This window comes from Euprymna scolopes, chromosome 10, assembly GCF_053919585.1.
Source record: "Euprymna scolopes isolate OS-2025 chromosome 10, ASM5391958v1, whole genome shotgun sequence".
Lineage (NCBI taxonomy): Eukaryota > Metazoa > Mollusca > Cephalopoda > Sepiida > Sepiolidae > Euprymna > Euprymna scolopes.
In genome coordinates, this window is record NC_136491.1 from 111,359,974 (window position 1) to 111,378,382 (window position 18,409).

Consider the following 18,409-nt stretch of genomic DNA (forward strand, 5'->3'; position numbering starts at 1 on the left):
CCAAAAAAAAACAAAAAAAAAACTTGTTTATTTTTTACATAGACTTTTAGCAGAAAAATAAAAGCAGCATGTCAATCCATCTAAATTAAAATCAGTTGCTTTTTATTATTCTAAACATAAGAATCCCAGGTTGCTCAAATGACATGACTAAATATCACATAAATATAGAGACTGAACAGAAGCTATTTGTAGTGCCTTAATTTGTTGTACATAAATCAGGATTCACACGGGTTTAAAAAGGCCTTGAATTTTGAGTTTTGTTTTAAAAATACCTTGTTTCTATCCTCACTCTGAAAAGCCTTGGAAATATAGAAAATGTTTTAAAAAGAGTACTTTTTATGTGTTACATATTGAAATTTATGTGGTGAATATTAAAAATATAATCGTAATAAATATTAAAATATTTTTTTAATGTTAAAAATAAAATTGAAATAAATACATTTTTCTGAAATTGCATCATATTATTTAGGTATTGTTGATACAAGAGTTACGCCCCTTTATCTCGAAACTACTCGATGTTATCCATATCCTTTACAGATGTAGCCAAAGTAAAATTCAAAATCGAAATAAGTATTATTAAAATATTTTTTAAATATTAATTAAAATATTTGGGGGTTTTTTATTATATCATTCTTTATGTATCAAATTTTGTTTTTAAAACTTGAATTTTGTTTGAAAAAGGCCTTGAAAGTGAATATTGAAAATCTGAATGAACCCAGTAAATAGTGAAACCCAAGTTGCATCTAACAAATTCAGAATTACGCCCAGATTCCCAAGTTCAGCGTAAATATTCTCAAGTTCCTCTATAAGGCCCCCAAGTTTGAAAAGATGTATCTCAAAAAAGGTCAAAGGTTACATCAGCCGAAACGTTATGATCAGCCATGATCAGAATAGTAGTCGAAATAACAAATTATGTTTTCCTCGGGTGATATTTTATCTTTTCTTTCTCTCTTCAGAAGTTCAGCCTCATCTTCTCAATAATATCATACTCACAGGAGGAAATTGTTTGCTGCCAGGATTTAAAGATAGATTGTAAGTATAAGAAAGACGTACAGTTTATTATCATTTTGTATTTTAGCCTTTAGAACAACAGAATCAACACCCAGTTCAACATTGACCTCCATATTCTATCAAATCAACACCAGCACAGTTTTTTTCCAATCTTAACTATCAATGCATCAGAGTTACAATATTGAATTAATTTTTTTACCTGATATTAACTAATTCAGAGACCTCATTTGTACCATATATTTTAAACTGTTCTGAAACCGATATTAAAGCAAGAGCTGTCACATTCCTGTAAACATAAAGGTATTTTTGCAACGCTCAATTTTGTAATGTTGAAATGTGTAGCAGCAAAGATTATCCATCGTTGCCCAAAATGTGTTTAAAATCGTTTCTGTGCATGTAGCTTTGCACATACATTTGCTTGGATTAATTTTTTTTTTTTTTTAAATTCAGCCAATCAGATGCATTTCTCTGAACTTATCAAAATTGTTGTTTTGCATTAAAAAAACATATTTTTCTTCAATGAACAAGTTTGAGCCAAAATCCTCGGCAGAGCTACCATTTACATTTCATCATCTTTTCTTGCACCTCTGTTTTGCCTTAGGAAAGCTAAATAATGCATTTCTTAACTCGCACATGCAGTTATATGCATATGCGCTCTGATACTAATGCACACAATACCTTAACTCTTTCGCTGATTCACACGAATTGAAAACAAACATGAACACTTTTAAATATTCTTAACATTCCTCATTGAACTTTCAATGATGAGAACTTGTGAATTTTAACTCTTATTAATATCTTTCAATCAAATGTCATTTTTGTAATCGAGTGCGAAAGTTTTTATTACAACTTTTCTGATCTCTGGATGATTCACAGCCTTTAAATAATCAACTCGGACTTCCTCAATTTTTCAGTTAATGAACCACCTTTGTTCTGCAAAAGCTTGCAAAATCTGAACGAATATTCTATGATTATGTAGCTGTGTAAATTTCCGTTTTTAAATAATCATTTTGTTTGTGTTTATCATATAACATTTCGGTGCTTATGTATTTTTGGTATGGCACTATTTTTAAATATTTTTTTCGGGTTAAATTTAAGTTTCACAATATCTTTTCTTTATTAAATTGTTAAGTGGAAGCACAGAAATACTTACAAAACACTCTCCCCTCCCCATATTAAGAATGGCTTTCAGAATGTTATTTCAGTGCAGTACCAAAAAAGTACCAACATTTCTTGTACTCAAATATTATTTAAAGCTGTTTTATTTTTGTTTTGTTTTTGTTTTTTTTGCAATATTTAACCCACCTCAAGTGAATAAAAAGCCAGATTTTTCTCTTAATAAACAGATTGAGCTAAAAGTATGACAGGACTGACATACAGCTTATGTTAGCTCTCCTCGCCATTTTGTTGGGGCTCAGAAAGCTTATTTCTTAACTTGCGCGTACACAATCATATGCACATGCCTCTTGACACTAATGCACACAATGCCTTAACTCTTTCACACTGTCGTCTGCTGATTGAAAGCAAACATATAAACACTTCTTTTTAAATATTCTTAACCTTTCTACTATGAAAATATGTGAACTTTAATTTTTATTAACTTTCAATCAAATATAATTTTTGTAATCGAATGGGAAAGTTTTGATTACAATTTTTCTGACCTGGATGATTCGCAGACTCAGACTTCCTAATAAATCCCTCTTGTTCTTAAAGAACTCAGATTATAAACATTTTGTTTTCCTATCTATGTAGATTTATACCAATGCGGAAGTGCCTTAAAGGTTGATCGTTCAATCCGTATTATTCCTGATATTCATAAATGACGTTTCTGATAAAATTGTGCCTAAAATGGGTATATTTGCTGATTATACAATGCTCTATAATAGGCATGATGGGAAAATTTGTGTACATATATTGAAGGCGATGGTAGAATCCTTAGAAAACTACTGGAATGGGGTCGTTAATGGATATATATATATAGTAGAACCACAAGTAAATGGCCTTAATCCATTCTGGAGTTAGGATCATAAAATGAAATCACCGTATGGCAGGGCCTAAGCAAAATTTTATACAGTACATATTAAAAATTAGTAGCAAAATACAGTACAGTATATAATACACATGTATATAATCAAATAACATTATAAATAACACCGTAAGGTGAGGCAAAAACCGTAACCAGGGGCTGGAAAAACATTGTATTCCACATCATAACCTGAAAAAAATGGGGTTCTACTGTGTATGTATGTGTGTATATATATATATATATATATATATATATATATATATATATATATATATATATCCTCCTATAAATCTGGGTTTTTTTGTGTATTGATATTCATATTAAAAACCTATTTTTCTATCTATTTAAAAAGAAAATACAACTTTATGTATGGGTTGTGGAATTGCATTCATCTGAAAAAGATCTAGCTAATTTGCATATTCTTTTAAACATTCATTTTAATTAATTCACTATTAGTTTTTTTGGTTTTCTAATGGAATGATCATCTTTTACTTAACTATTACGTGTAATTATATTCATGCAGATATTCTACAGGATTTACACTTGCGTAATTGCGTTAAAAGCTTATAGTAAACACAAACCTTTCTCTATATATATTTATGTATGTGTATATATATATTTGTTTAAAAAAATTTGCCTAACAAACTCCTCTGTCAGTTTTTGGTCTACAAACATGAAATTTCATATATGGGGTATTTGAACCAAAGGGATACTTTATATTTGGGTTTTAGCCAGGGAAAATCTGTGCAAAAAATGTGAAAATTAAAAAATGGAATTTGCCAGGTGAAGGTCGATGACAGCATTACGAATATGCATTCGTAACATAATAGCTATTGGTTCATGTTTTAATTTTTAGCTTTGCAGCAAACATGTCTTCATAGCTGAGGCATTAACGTCAAAGGAAAAAGTAAATCATAAACTAAACGTTTTGGTTTCGATTCTCAGTGGTGGCGCATGAGTCATTTTTTTTAAAACTTTTATTATATATTCGGTCCAATATATTATAATAATTAATACGAAGTCTGCATTAATCAAAATATTATATTTAAGCATATTTTATGACTGGGCAATGCCGGGCGGCCCGCTAGTATAGTATTGCATATAATAAAAATTCTAGATTTGAAATTTAACCAAAAATTCTAGACTTGAAATTTAAATTTTAAATTACTAAATTATATATATATATATATAATAAAAGCTTCTTTTTTTTTTTACATGGAGGTCACCACTTATCAAGGTCCGGAGGCCACTCAGGGATAAGGGTTATTGCATGTACAGTAATTAATGAGATAGTATTGTAGTAATCATTAGTATTGAAGATTTGATAGAGTATCTTACTTAAGAGGGCGGTTTGTCAGGAATTTGTTTATGTTGGATTTGAAGACATTCAAGTTGTAGTCAGGTGGGAAACAGGAAAACGGAAGAGAGTTCAAAAGTCGGGCACTTCTGAGAAAGAAGCTTTGTTCATGGAATCTACGTTTGGCTTTAGGCACAGATAAAGAATGGGGAAAATTATTGACAGTAGTTTCAGCCAGACGGGTGTTTCTCATGAAAGATTGGCGAGGGGGGACGAGAGATTGGAGCTCAGATGAGCACTTGCCATGGAAATAACGATAAAACAAAGACAGGCTTGCAACGTCTCTTCTGTGGGAGAGAGGCTGCAGGGAAGAGAAAAGGGCATCCCCCACTAAACAACGAAGTCTATTTTGTACTCTGTAAAGGCAGGATAGGCTGTTTTTAGCAGCTCCTGCCCAGATGTGGCAGCAGTAATCCATCTTGGGACATACTTGGCTTTTATACAGATTAGAGAATTTTATCAGTAGTGAGATATCTCCTGGACCGGTAGAAGGATCCCACCATTTTCCCAGCGTCCTTGGCAACAGACCTGATGTATGTGTTCCATTTCAGATCAGGAGTAAAGGTCAAACCCAGAAGCTTGTCAAAACATGGAGCCTCCCCAAGACGAGAGCCATCCATTTCAATTGATACCAGATGGGGATCAGAGCGTTGATGATGTAAAGATAGAAGCTTGGTTTTGGATGTATTAAAAGTAACCAGCCACCTCTTCCCCCACTGTACCATGCGCTCAAGATCAGAGAAGAGAGAATCAGAGAGAACTTTGTCATTTACGGCCTTTGATGTGTTGCCATAGATGGTAGTGTCATCAGCATAGATGTCAACAAATAATTTAAGTATATGTTTTGGGACATCATTGATGTAGATCAGGAAGAGAGTTGGGCCCAGGATGGACCCCTGAGGGACTCTAGCATTAATACTGTGGGCCTCTGATTTCTGCCCATCGACAACTACTCTTATGAACCTATCGGAGAGAAATGATTTAATGATTGAGAAAACATTTCCAGTGATACCGTAGCTGGAAATCTTGTGAAGTAGGTCCTTATGCCATACCTTATCGAAGGCCTTCCATATGTCCAGAGCAATTGCCCTGGAAAGGAAGCCTTTGTCAAGAAAATCACTAATCCTATGAGATATAACCGTTAGCACATCTGTAGATCTTGCAGAGCGGAAACCATATTACATGTCACTAAGAAGGTTGTTTCTGCTGAGGTGGTTGACTACTTCTCTATTTAATATGGATTCCAACAACTTACTCATGACACACAGGAGACTTCTTGGTCTGTACTGAAAGGGAGATGACTTTTCACCTGAATTCTTAAATAAAGGGCATACTTATGAGGTTTTCCAGGGTGTTGGAAAGCACTTCTCCTTAAGGCAACAGTTTTGTAAGTATGGGTGCAAGTTCTGGTTGAAGCTTTTTCAGCACTATAACTGGAATGGTATCAGGGCCAGTTGCTTTACTAGAATCAAGGTTCATGATTAGCTTGACGACCTCACGCACAGATATTTGTATGTTGCATAGCGTGTTGTCTGTTATAGGAGGAAATACGGGGAGTTGATGGCCTTTGTCGCATAGGGTAGAATTAGCTGCAAAGTTCTTGGCAAATAGTTTGGCCTTGTCTGATGCTGACAAGATGGCTTCAGGTCCATTGATGATAGTTGGGATAGAACGCACGCTTCTTTTCAAGATCCTGTTTGCTATTTGTCAGAAATGGTGGGAACCAAGCCGCTGCTCAGCTACTTTGGATTTAACAGACTGAGCATATAGCTCTCTTGCAATTTTTATTACTCTTTTACAGTGGTTGCTGGCAGTCCTGAAAGCAGCTTTAGTCTTAGTACATCTATTACGTTGGTAGCTATGGAAAAAGTGATTTCTGTGCGCGATGGCAGCAGCACATTCAAGGGAGAACCTTGGCTGGCAGTTAGGTTTTTGTTGGAATTTTTTTGATGGTATGAATTGGTCTATGCCTACAATTAACAATTCGGTCAGGTCTGATACTATAGAGGACACATCCTTTTTAAACATGGAATGCAGAGGTAGGTCAGATATGAATGTACGGAAGCTATCCCAGTCAGCCATAGAGTATTGATATACAGTACGGTGGAGACGTACGTCTGAAGACTTATTACATTTCATTTTTATCTTAACTGCTACAGCAGAGTGGTCGGAGGATCCCAGAGGAGATAGAACGGAACATGAACATAGCTCAGGGGAAGTTGTGAAGAAAAGGAGAAGGCTTGCATACTAACCGGTAGTATCGGGCACATGGGTGGGTTTGTGAACAAACTGAGTGAAGTCATAGGCAGTGGCAAAATCATGACAGAACCTCCCCTTGTCATCGGTTTTATTCGGATGGGTCAGCCATTCCACATTATGACATTGAAGTCACCGCAAATGTGAATGTTAGCTGAAGGATGAGCAGACAGGATGTGGTCAATTTTCTCAGATATGCTCTTAAAGATAGTAACCCCACTGTTGTGGGGGCGATAGAGGGCAAATATAAATGCAGTGGTGTAAGCTAGTGCAACCCAAAAGCACATATAAGGTAAATTAGGGTCTTCTCTGGAGATATCCCTACCACATGGAAAGCCATCTTTGATATAGGCACATATTCCATGCCCATGGCGATCTTGTGGGTCAGATTTAGATGTTAAGTTAGAGTATCCTTTAATTATGAATTTGTCTCGGGAAGTTGTTGGCCCTATGCCAGTTTTTCTCTTTTGGTAATCTTTACCAGAATTAAGGATGTTTTTTTCTTTATGTTTTAATTTTTTTTCCACTTTTTCATTATTGTTTTAGCCTCCGAGAAGTCAGATGTCTTGTACCAACTGAATACGATATCAACGTGACACTACCGAGCAAGTAAGTGTCTAACCTCTTTCTCTGACTCTCAAATTTACTAAATATCTTGCTTAGAATTTTTACTGTATTTTTACTTTTGTACACTTGCAAAAAGCTTTTTAACCAACAGATGTTGCTTAATGGGTTTTGTGTAATTTAAAAGCAAGTGAGTAGTTGATAAAGATTCTTTAAGTAATGCACAGAAATGCTCACTCAAAGTCGTGTTAGAATTTAAAGCACATTTAATGACAAATACTAAAGTAGGAGTATATCAAAGTTGTTGCTTTTCATTTCAGTTTTAGACATGTTGTCGAGAGATTTGTATGGATTGTCTGCAGAAGATATTTTAATGCTGATGATTTAGGCAATGTATTATACTGACGCAGCACTCACCCTAGGTGGGTTGAACCGACTTCCTCCAAAGGAGGAAGTTTTATGGGTGGGTAAAATTCGGAAGCATGTATATCCCTGTCAGAAGAGATGACAATGTTAGGTTTTGCAGTTCTTGCAAAGAAGTGTTGACATCCTCCTACATACGACACCTGGTATTTGCAAATGGTCACCCATCTGCTACTGACCGGGCCCAACGTTGCATAATTTCAGTGATCTAACAAGAACTGGTATGTCAATATGATTATACCATTTTATTTAGTCCATGGAAGGTTTATTTATTAAGTTTGAAATTTCAAAGAATTTTACAGAAAATGAATGTCTGAGGAGAGTGAATTATACCAAGACTAAAGTTTTTTTGTTTTTTTGGGTTTTTTGGGTTTTTCTTTTTTTTTTTTTTTTTTTTTTTTTTGACACTTATCAAGGCCCAGAAGCCACTCGGGGATAAGGGTTATTGCGTGTACAGTAATCAATGAGATAGTATCGTAGTAATCATTAGTATTGGAGATTTGATAGGGTGTCTTACTTAAGAGAGCGGTTTGTCAGGAATTTTTTTTATGAAGACATCTAAGTTGTAGTCAGGTGGGGAAAATTAATGACAGTAGTTTCAGCTAGATGGGTGTTTTTCGTGAAAGATTGGCGAGGGGGGGACGAGAGATTGGAGCTCAGACGAGCACTTGGAAATAACGATAAAACAAAGACAGGCTCGCAACATCTCTTCTGTGGGAGAGAGGCTGCAGGGAAGAGAAAAGGGCATTCCCCACTAAGCCACAAAGTCTATTTTGTACTCTGTCAAGGCAGGATAGGCTGCTTTTCAGATCAGGAGTAAAGGTCAATTTCAGATCAGGAGTAAAGGTCAAACCCTGAAGCTTATCAAAACATGGAGCCTCCCGAAGATGAGAGCCATCCATTTCAATTGATGCCAGATCAGAGCGTTGATGATGTAAAGATAGAAGCTTGGTTTTGGATGTATTAAAGTAACCAGCCACCTCTTCCCTCACTGTAGGAGAGAGAATCAGAGAACTTTGTCATTTACGGCCTTTGATGTGTTGCCATAGATGGTGGTGTCATCAGCATAGATGTCAACGAATGATTTAAGTATATGTTTTGGGACATCATTGATGTAGATCTGGAAGAGAGTTGGGCCCAGGATGGACCCCTGAGAGACTCCAGCATTAATACTGTGGGCCTCTGATTTCTGCCCATCAATCACTACTCTTATGAACCTATCGGAGGAGAATGATTTAATAATTGAGAAAACATTTCCAGTGATACCGTAGCTGGAAATCTTGTGAAGTAGGCCTTTATGCCATACCTTATCGAATGCCTACCATATGTCAAGAGCAATTACCCTGGAAAGGAAGCCTTTGTCAAGAGATTCACTAATCCTATGAGATATAACCGTTAGCACATCTACTGTAGATCTTGCGAAGCGGAAACCATATTGCATGTCACTAAGAACGTTGCTTCTGCTGAGGTGGTTTACTACTTCTCTATTTAATATGGATTCCAACAACTTACTCATGACACACAGGAGACTTATTGGTCTGTACTGAGAGGGAGATGACTTTTCACCTGAATTCTTAAATAAAGGGCATACTTATGAGGTTTTCCAGGGTGTTGGAAAGCACTTCTCCTTTAAGGCAACGCTTAAACAGTTTTGTAAGTATAGGTGCAAGTTCTGGTTGAAGCTTTTTTAGCACTATAACTGGAATGCTGTCAGGGCCAGTTGCTTTACTGGAATCAAGACCAAAGTGATAATTTGTGGTTTTAGTTGTTAGAAAGGGGAAAGTTGTCTTGCTCAGTTTATGAAAATGGAATTGAGTGTAATTCAATTTTTCTGTGGTAGTTGTAAGCGTTGAATAAACAAGGAGTGCAGTGGAATTACAGGTAGAGTAAGAGAGGATGACAAGTTTACGTGCAACAAGTATAAGACAGTAAAGGCGAATGAAAACTCAGATAAGGAGAAAGTATATTTTGATGGCGAAGCTATTGAGGTCTTTCACTTTTGTTATGTTGGTGATATTGTATTAAAACACAGCGAAGGAGCTGTCGCTAGTGTGATTGTAAGAGTTTGAAGTGGATGGAGTAAGTTCAGCTGACCAACACTGATTTAATCAACCACTATTGACCAAAGGAAGAGTCTATCAGGCTTGTGTACACAGTGTGATGATGTATACAAGTGAAACCTGACCAATGAAGGTTGAGAACATGTGTTGCATGGGTAGAAATAATATGATGAATGTGTACTGTGAGTCTTACAGACTGGGTTAGATCTCTTGACCTCAGAGGAAGATTAAATCTTGACAGAAAGGAACTTAGAACTGCACGCCTGTGGAACTCTGTTCCGTCTGCCTGCTTCCCTCCGGACTACAACTTGGATGTCTTCAAGTCTAATGTTAACAAATTCCTAATGAACCGCCCCCCTAATTAAACACTTCATAAAATCTCCTCACTAACGTGATGTACTTGCAATAACCCTTATCCCTGAGTGGCTTCCGGGCCTTGATAAGTGGTGATCACTGTGTAAAAAAAAAAAAAAAAAAAAAAAAAAAAGATGTGTGCAGAAAAAGAGATTTCAATGGTTATAGCCATGTTGAAAGAATGGATGAGAGTTCTTGGGGTAGGGAGTAGTAGTTGTAGAAAAGTTAAGGTAGCAGGATCAGTTGCCAGGAATAGGCCAAGGAAAACATAGGTAGAAGTGAGAAGGATGGATATGAGAAGTATGGCTAAATAAAGACCTGGCCAGAGATAATTTACTTTAACTAACACATACCAGCATATGAAACAGACCTTAAATTGAATATGATGATAATGATGATTGTTATTATTATTACTACTACTACTACTACTACACAATTATATCTAATATTGTTATTGTTGGTTCCAGGGCAGAAAACCGAATTGTCTATCTGCTTATCACCACAGCAATTACTTTTTTTTTTTTTTACCGAGATTGGGTGGATGGGGTCACCTCTCATCAAACCCCGTAGGCCACTCTAGGATAAGGGCTAATAAGTGTTAGGTAGATGATGAGACAATATGATCAGTAATGGTGGAACTTGGGTAGGATTAAGTTATTGTAGAGGACAGCTCAACAGGGACTTATTCAAATTTGATTTGAAAATGGCCATGCTATAGTCAGCTGGAAAGCAGCCCCAGGATATTGTGTTCCACAGACAGCTCCAGGAAAGAAACTCTGATCATTATATATAAATATAAAAAAATAAAAATGTTAGGCCGATTTTATGATGAATGTCAAGAGTTCAAGACACATTTGACACGTTTTAAAAAGAAAAAAAAAACGTATCATATACGGACAAATAATTGATGTATTCTCAAAATCACAAACACATTTCTTAAAAGATATTTTGCTGAGTAAACTTTAAGAAACCACCCTGAACTTACGGGCAGGATCTGAACCTGGAGTACACTGTCTTCTCTGTGTCCTTCAATAGATACCAGAATATCAGTTTTATTCTCTCAGTCATAGCATTGCAATCGGGCGAGTTGGGATGCGATACTATCAATGACTCCTTACCCCCCGCCCCAAATGTTAGGAATTTAAAAAAAAAAAAAGGAAAAAAAAACAAACAAAAATACAACGCAAAAAGAGGAAATATGTTTATCAGTAGAACATTATATAGGAAGTTGTTTACAAAGGAACACAAAAGTGAGCTGAGGTGGGATTTTTAATCCAGATGTGATATATTTTAGAATTAGTTTTAAGTGTGGCAGTGGGTTTTGCAACAGCTAGCCCACATATAATAACAGTACTCGATACAAGGTCTGATAGTAGATTTGCAGAGATAGGTAATAGCCTCAAGTGCAAGAAAATATTTGGAACGATAGAGAGAGCCGAATTTACAAGAAGCAGAAAGAGCAATTGATCTAATGTATGAACTCCAAGAAAGATTTGATGAAAAAAAAAAAAAAAATACAAGGAAGTTTTAGATTCAGCTTCTCCCCAAAAGCAGAATGATACTTAAGAATCTCAGGAAGGAAAGGGACACATCTACAATTGAAAGGCACAGGCTGAGTCTTAACAGGATTAAATGAAACAGGCCATCTTGTACCCCAATCTACAATTAAACCCAGGTCAACGTCTAGATCAGCTGCATATTTCAACTGATCTGAGGTAGATAGGTGAGAACACCTGAACAGAGAACAGTATCATCAGCATAGATGTTAATATCCTGAAGAATATTTTCTAGTAGGTCATTTATACAGAGAAAAAATATTGTTGGGCTGAAAATAGAGCTCTGGGGAACACCAGCATCGATATGGAAAGAGCATGAGGCAATCCCATCCAGAGTTAGTCGCAAGCTTCAATCAGAAAGAAAAGACCTAATAATGTCAAGAATCTTACTACTAATACCATAACCATGAAGTTTGAGTAAAAGATTAGAATACCAGATTCTGTTGAATGCCTTATAAAACGACCTTCTCCTGAATTTGCTATAAATCGAAAGCTCAGCTCTATTACAATCAGTTAAAAACACAAAAGCCATACTGAACATCATTGAAGAGGCCCAAACTTTCCAGAAAATAAACAAGTCTGCCAAACACCTCGCTAATATAGAGGAGACTAACAGGACAATACTTTTGTTGAGTCAGACCAATTATCAAGCATTTTTAAATGTAGGAACTACAGAGGACTCTTTCCGATAAGAAGAGAAATGGGACTGAGGCAAAGAAATTTAATAATTTTGGGGGGATACAAGGAAGTTCAGGAGCAGAAGATTTGAGAACAATAGCAGGAAATAAATCGGGACTGAATGCCTTAAACTTATCAAGATCAGAAAGAACCTTAGCAACAATCTTCGAGTGATAATGATAGAGTTAAGAGAGTGATAAGTTTTCACAATGATTTTGCTGGTGTAATCTTTGCCTTTCTTTAGGTACACCATTTTGTACTTAAGAATCTTTATGCCAAACTCTATTCGGAATCTGGAACTGGACCTTTTATTTAACCAGTACAAAAATACGCTCTCTCTGGTCACACAGTTTTGTTAGTTTTAATTGGGTGGATGTTCTATGTTAATTTTTCTGCTTTATCTTTTCTTTTTTGTATTTGTTTTACTGTTTCGTTTGTTTGTTTTTTTCACCTCATTTGAATATAAGGGGCTACTATTTCAGATCATGCCTACAAGGACTCTATGTAGAGAGTATAGCAGTGAGATGTCTGTTCACATTGCATTTAAATTTTTGCATTCAGTAGTCAGAGAAGCCAAAGACAAGAAGGAAATTCTGAAGTCTAGCAGTTCAGAGGAAAAAACTATTAGAGTAGAAGGTTTTTCAGCATCTACGGACCTCTATAGTGAGGAGGTGAGATTTTGGTGGTTGTCAGGTTAATTGGGGGTATTTACGTCGAGGGGGCACAAGTGCTACAAGTTTGTCAGAGCATATTCCATTAAAATGCTTGTAAAACACACAGATTTAACATTGCGGCAATGGGGTAGGAGCGGAACCTAACAAGTTAGACTTTTTTTTTTTTTTTTTACCCTATATAAGGAAGATATTTGTGGTAGATGCACCAACCCAGCTGTGGCTCCATATATGGGCAAATGATGGCTTGGTAGAGATACACAATACTGTCAAGTGTGAGTAGCTTTCTAGCATGGTAGAGAGAGCCCACCTTTGAGCTAGATGGTTTCTTTTGTTTTTAGGGTTTTTTTTTTTTTTACATCTGATCTAAAAAGCTAATTTGTTTTACTTGTACATTGACTTACGTCATAAGCAAAGTCCTAATACAAAATTGCATTTCCAAAATTCCTAATTTTGCTGTCTTATTTGTTTTGATTTAGAGAATGTGCTTTCCTAGTTATACTCCATGTATTTTTATGATTATTTAATGCATGTACATATAATATTATAAAGATAAATTATACAATGAGTGTTCCAAAAGTAATGCCTCCTGTTTTTTTTTTTATTTGACCCAAATTGATTGAAGGGAATTGCAAAATTGCATTGTTATGATGACTGAACTTATGCATTAATGACCTTTTTATTTATTTATTTTTTTTTAATTCAGTTTTCACCCCAAACAAAGCACAGTGCCACTTTGAAGTAGGGGGCTACTATCGGGGATATAAGTTGCAGGGATATTATGAAGGGAGATGAGTAGCAAGATGTCTGTTCACATTACACTTGAACTTCTGCATGTCAGTACAGTTGGGAAAGCAGAATCCCGGAAAGGAGTTCCAAAGTCTAGCCATTCTGCAGAAGAAACTATTGGAGTAGAAGGCTTTCTTACACCTAGGGATCTCTACTGTGAAGGGGTGGGATTTAGCTGCTTGTTGGGGGTATTCACGTCGAGGGGGTACAAGTGCTTAAAGTTTCATCTCTCTTGCAGATATTAATGGTGTGAGATTCTTAAGAAAACAATGTCACAAACGGATGTGCATCATCAAATTTCTCCATGCGGAAAAATTGAACCGATCAACAATCACTAGCACCTGGTGAATTTTTACAAAGCTGATGCAGTTGATGTCAACACAGGAGATGGGTTTATTGATTTCAGAGTGACAAACGAGATGTGAAAAAAATGCACTCTGGATGCCACCACCTTATCGCTGACAAAAGTGCATTGAGAAAGGTGGTGAAGCACCCTAGTTTTCATAGCTTTTTAACTATTTTTTTTTAGTTAAAAAACATGATGCATTGCTTTTGGAATGACTCTTGTATATTATGTATAGATTTTCAGTATTTATTTCAACAATGCTTAATACATGAATAGAGCTTGGTAGTAAAGTCTGAAAATATATTTATGTCAATTAAGCTACCCGAGGACATAAACGTTTTATCTCTGCAAAATGAAATTCATAGATTAAAATATTTATTTTCTATTTTCAGCCCTCAGGCCTATGCTTGGGAGGGAGGAGTTGCCCTCTCATCAGATCCCAAATTTTCATCAATGGTCGTCACTAGACAACAGTATGATGAATACGGACATAGTATCTGCGCAGATAAATTTGAAGTATAAAAGAAAAAAAAATTTTTTTACAAATTCGGAAAAAAAAATTCAAATGTTTCATTGTCGATATCATACTAAATTTAATAAAATCATTACAGTCATTTTTTTAATATGTTGTTGCTTACTCCATCTGCATTCTGATTTTTTTTTTTTTTTTTTTTGTAAACTTGAATCACATTTAACTTTAGTGCTAGGGAGTGGGCTTGCAGTGCATTATGTCTTATCGAGGACTAGAGTCACTAGCACTAATACACTCAAGATTGATGTGAGCCAACAAAATTCTTGAGCTTGTATTGGCACCTGGTCTAGAAGAAAAAGTTTGGGTACTTGTGCAATTTACAGATTGTGCTGGAATAATGTTATTCTTTAGAAAGACATTCTTAACATGATTAGAGAAGCGCTTTGTTAACTATTCTGTACTTTTGCCTAACAATTTAACAAAAAAGTACCATATAAAATTTGAATTCAACTTATAAATTCTATCTAAAACAATAGTATAACTGATGATAAAGGTTGCAAAATTACAACCGGTTGTTACAAGTTCTAGTGATTATGACACATCTTTGGCTGTACAGTTACACACAAAAAAAAAATTTCCTTGATCGGACTCTGTCATTTGGTTAAGAAAAGTAGAAGACGCTGTAACATACCCAACAACACCAAATGGAGCAATAGCATAATCCATAAACTGCACAAGTACCAAACAATGAAATGCTACCAAGCAGTGTGGAGACAGTGAGTTGGCATACTTGTTGCTTTGAGGGAGTTTCTGGAGAAGGATTCTGATAATTCGATACTCCCGGATCTTCCTTACTTTAGAGGGAACATGTAGAGATGAGTGATCCAAGCCACCACTGACCTGAGAGTAGATGACTTGTGTATTATTATGTAACAGCAGCCAAGCCTTACTGAGTAAATATCTACAATCCTGCAGGTTAACTATAACAGCGTCCGTCCAGGATTGGTTCAAGCGGTTCCAAATGGGATCACTGCATCTTGTGTCAAGGTGTCCGCCCTCAACCTATTTCAGCCGTTCACAGTTCCAGTGTTGAACACCAAAAATGCAGGAGCCAACAACCAATTCCAGGTTTGTCCTCAAGTCTCAGCTGGCCGCCTTCACACTTCCTACAGTCAAAGCATGCAATTGAAGATAATTCAGCATATCAAAGAACATGACCAGTAAAATCTCCTTTTAAGAAGCCTGTGTGTGGTGTTGCTAGTGTTGCATCTTTTACACGTCGAAGACCATGAGTGCATAAAGATGTTATTTGCACAAGGATGAGTGCTAGCTGCCATACACCAGTATTGTGCATATCATCTCATTTTTTAAGCGACACAAAATTGAAGATATACCATCTTCAATTTTGTGTAGCTTAAAAAATGAGATGATCCTAAGGAACAATCTTCCTGAACTCTATGCAAAAGTCTGATCTTCTACATGTAATACAATCAATGTCCCCTAACCCCTCCAAGTGTTGGGAAGTAGGAAATAAAAAGGAAATGTAACAAAAGAAAAGGAAGTAGGTTTATCAAGTAACAAAAGAAATAGGGTTGATCAGAAGACAATGGACCAGAATTTGTTCCTTGATGCAGACAAAAGAGAGCTAAGTTGGCAGGGTTCTAATTAAAGTAACAATGGCTATAACAAAAGGATCAAACAATGGATGTAAATATATTTAGAATTGTTTGTGGGCACGTTAGAAAGTGGCTATGGGCTTGCAACAAAGTTTTTATGATGGTGGGGGAGCAATTTGCAGACTAGTGTTTTGCAACGTTTTTATGACCACCTATTGAACAACAGTTGAAGGTCTCGATCTGGTTCAAGTTACAATCTATCTTGGCTTGAACCAGATCGAGAGATTTTGAATAGAGATGAGCCAACAGCAACTGGCAGACAACGTCGACAGAACGTAGACATGGACTTTACTATTTGGAGTGTCTCACACATACAGAGAGTCAAATATATACAGAATGTATCGGAGTCCTGTGTTTTGTTTTTTATACTTGTCAACTTGTGTGCACTCTCTTGGCAACTACCAAGGCAAAACAACATGACCAGAACAAGGAAAGCAAAATTCACGGCACACACCGTTGTGGAGCAGAGATTACAATGTGGTGTCATAACATGGAAAAGAAAAACACTGGATTGACCTAGTTTGATGAGGATGAACCAATGGCAGCAGCAGAATCATGATTGAGGAGTATACAGACAAAATTCATTATGCTCTGAAGAAACTTTCATTCCTTGAAGAGCTGTTGGCCTGTGGCATTTTCTGTACCTAACAAAGACACTTAATGAAAGAGCATTTTCCTAAACTCAGGCTATCACCTGCTTACCAATAATAAACGAGAAAACATCAATAAAACAAAGAAGAGGATAGTTCAATTAGATGCGTAATATTTAGATGTTAAAAATTAGAAATTTTGATGTAAGACTAAAATTTAAGTATAGAGCGGAAAATTTCATCTGTAATCTTCTATGGAATACAGTTAAGAGTTGCTGTATTGGTAGTTGTGGAATGTGGTCCAATGAACTTACTACCTATTTAAATAACCCCGGTCAACCCAACTAATAGAAAAATCCCACTTTAATATAGAAGTCCTCAGATACAAAAAAAAAAAAAAAAAAAAAAAAAAAACTTTCATTTCTAATAATTTTTTTCTTTGTATCATTTGCTTTTGGGATGATATAATAATCATCATCAGCTATAATTTAGCCAAAAGAAAGAAAATATTAGCCAGATTGTGATGTCACCATTTATCTCTATATCTGTAGTTAGCAGCAAAACTGAAATATTGATTATGAAAACAATTAAGAATTTTAATTTTCATACTTTTGCACTGATTTTTCCCAGATATAAAGTATCCCATGGGTTCAAATACCCTATATATTAAGTTTCATGTCTGTAGACCAAAAACTCCAGGAGTTCAGTAGGCAAAATTATTTAAACAAATATATATGAACATACATAAATATATATAGAAAGAGGTTTGTGTTTACTATAACCTTTTTACAAATATTATGTAAGTATAAATCATATAGAATATCTGTATGAAGTAATGTAAGTTAACTAAAGATGATCATTCCATAAGAAAACCGAAAAAAAAAAAAAAGAAAAAAAAAATTAATAGGGAATTAAGTAAAATGAATGTTTAAAAGAATATGCAAATTAACTAGATCTTTTGCAGATAAATGCAATTCCACAACCCATATATTAGGTTGGTACAAAAATAATGTTTTTATTAGATATATATATATATATATATATGTAAAAAAAAAAAAAAACATTTTTGCATCAACCTAATATAACAAAGTATTTTTTTTTAATAAATAGAAAAATGGGTTTTTAATATAAATATAAAAAAAAGAAAACTAAGTTTATAGGAGTATAGATTGCCAACAGTTTTGAACATTATATTCAAATGAGGCCCTATGATGGAGAGCAAGCAGAAATTTGCTAGTATAAAGATCAATTAAAATGGAGCCCATTACTTATTGAGTTTAAACTTGTGACGAACACAGCTGCAAGTCTGTTTTGACACTAGAGATCAGTTGATGAGTACAAAGTATTCATTTGGCACATAGCATGATTTATCGCCAGATTGACGTCACACGACCAGATGGGAGGGAGAAACCAATGTAGCCTACCAAATTGCATGACCCCCCCCCCCAAATGTAAAGGCTATTGAAGAGAACTTGGCAATGCATTTGTGAACCACTATAAACTCAATTGTATAAAAAAACATGAAAACACTCTTGCAGAGAAGAATCCTAAAAAGACGACCACTTATAAAGTCAGTCCAG

General features: G+C 35.5%; 1 protein-coding gene across 1 annotated transcript in view; it reads left to right on the top strand.

Annotated features, from left to right (window-relative positions):
• The window catches only part of LOC145286203 (actin-related protein 6-like), a 55,514-nt gene extending 40,800 nt beyond the window's left edge, over positions 1-14,714 (top strand). The window contains exons 10-12 of the mRNA XM_080135001.1: positions 957-1,032; positions 7,197-7,259; positions 14,484-14,714. Coding sequence (XP_079991127.1) covers positions 957-1,032; positions 7,197-7,259; positions 14,484-14,613 — 269 coding nt within the window. The 3' untranslated portion in view covers positions 14,614-14,714. The remainder of the gene's footprint in view (positions 1-956; positions 1,033-7,196; positions 7,260-14,483) is intronic.
• Positions 14,715-18,409: the final 3,695 nt, after the last annotated feature.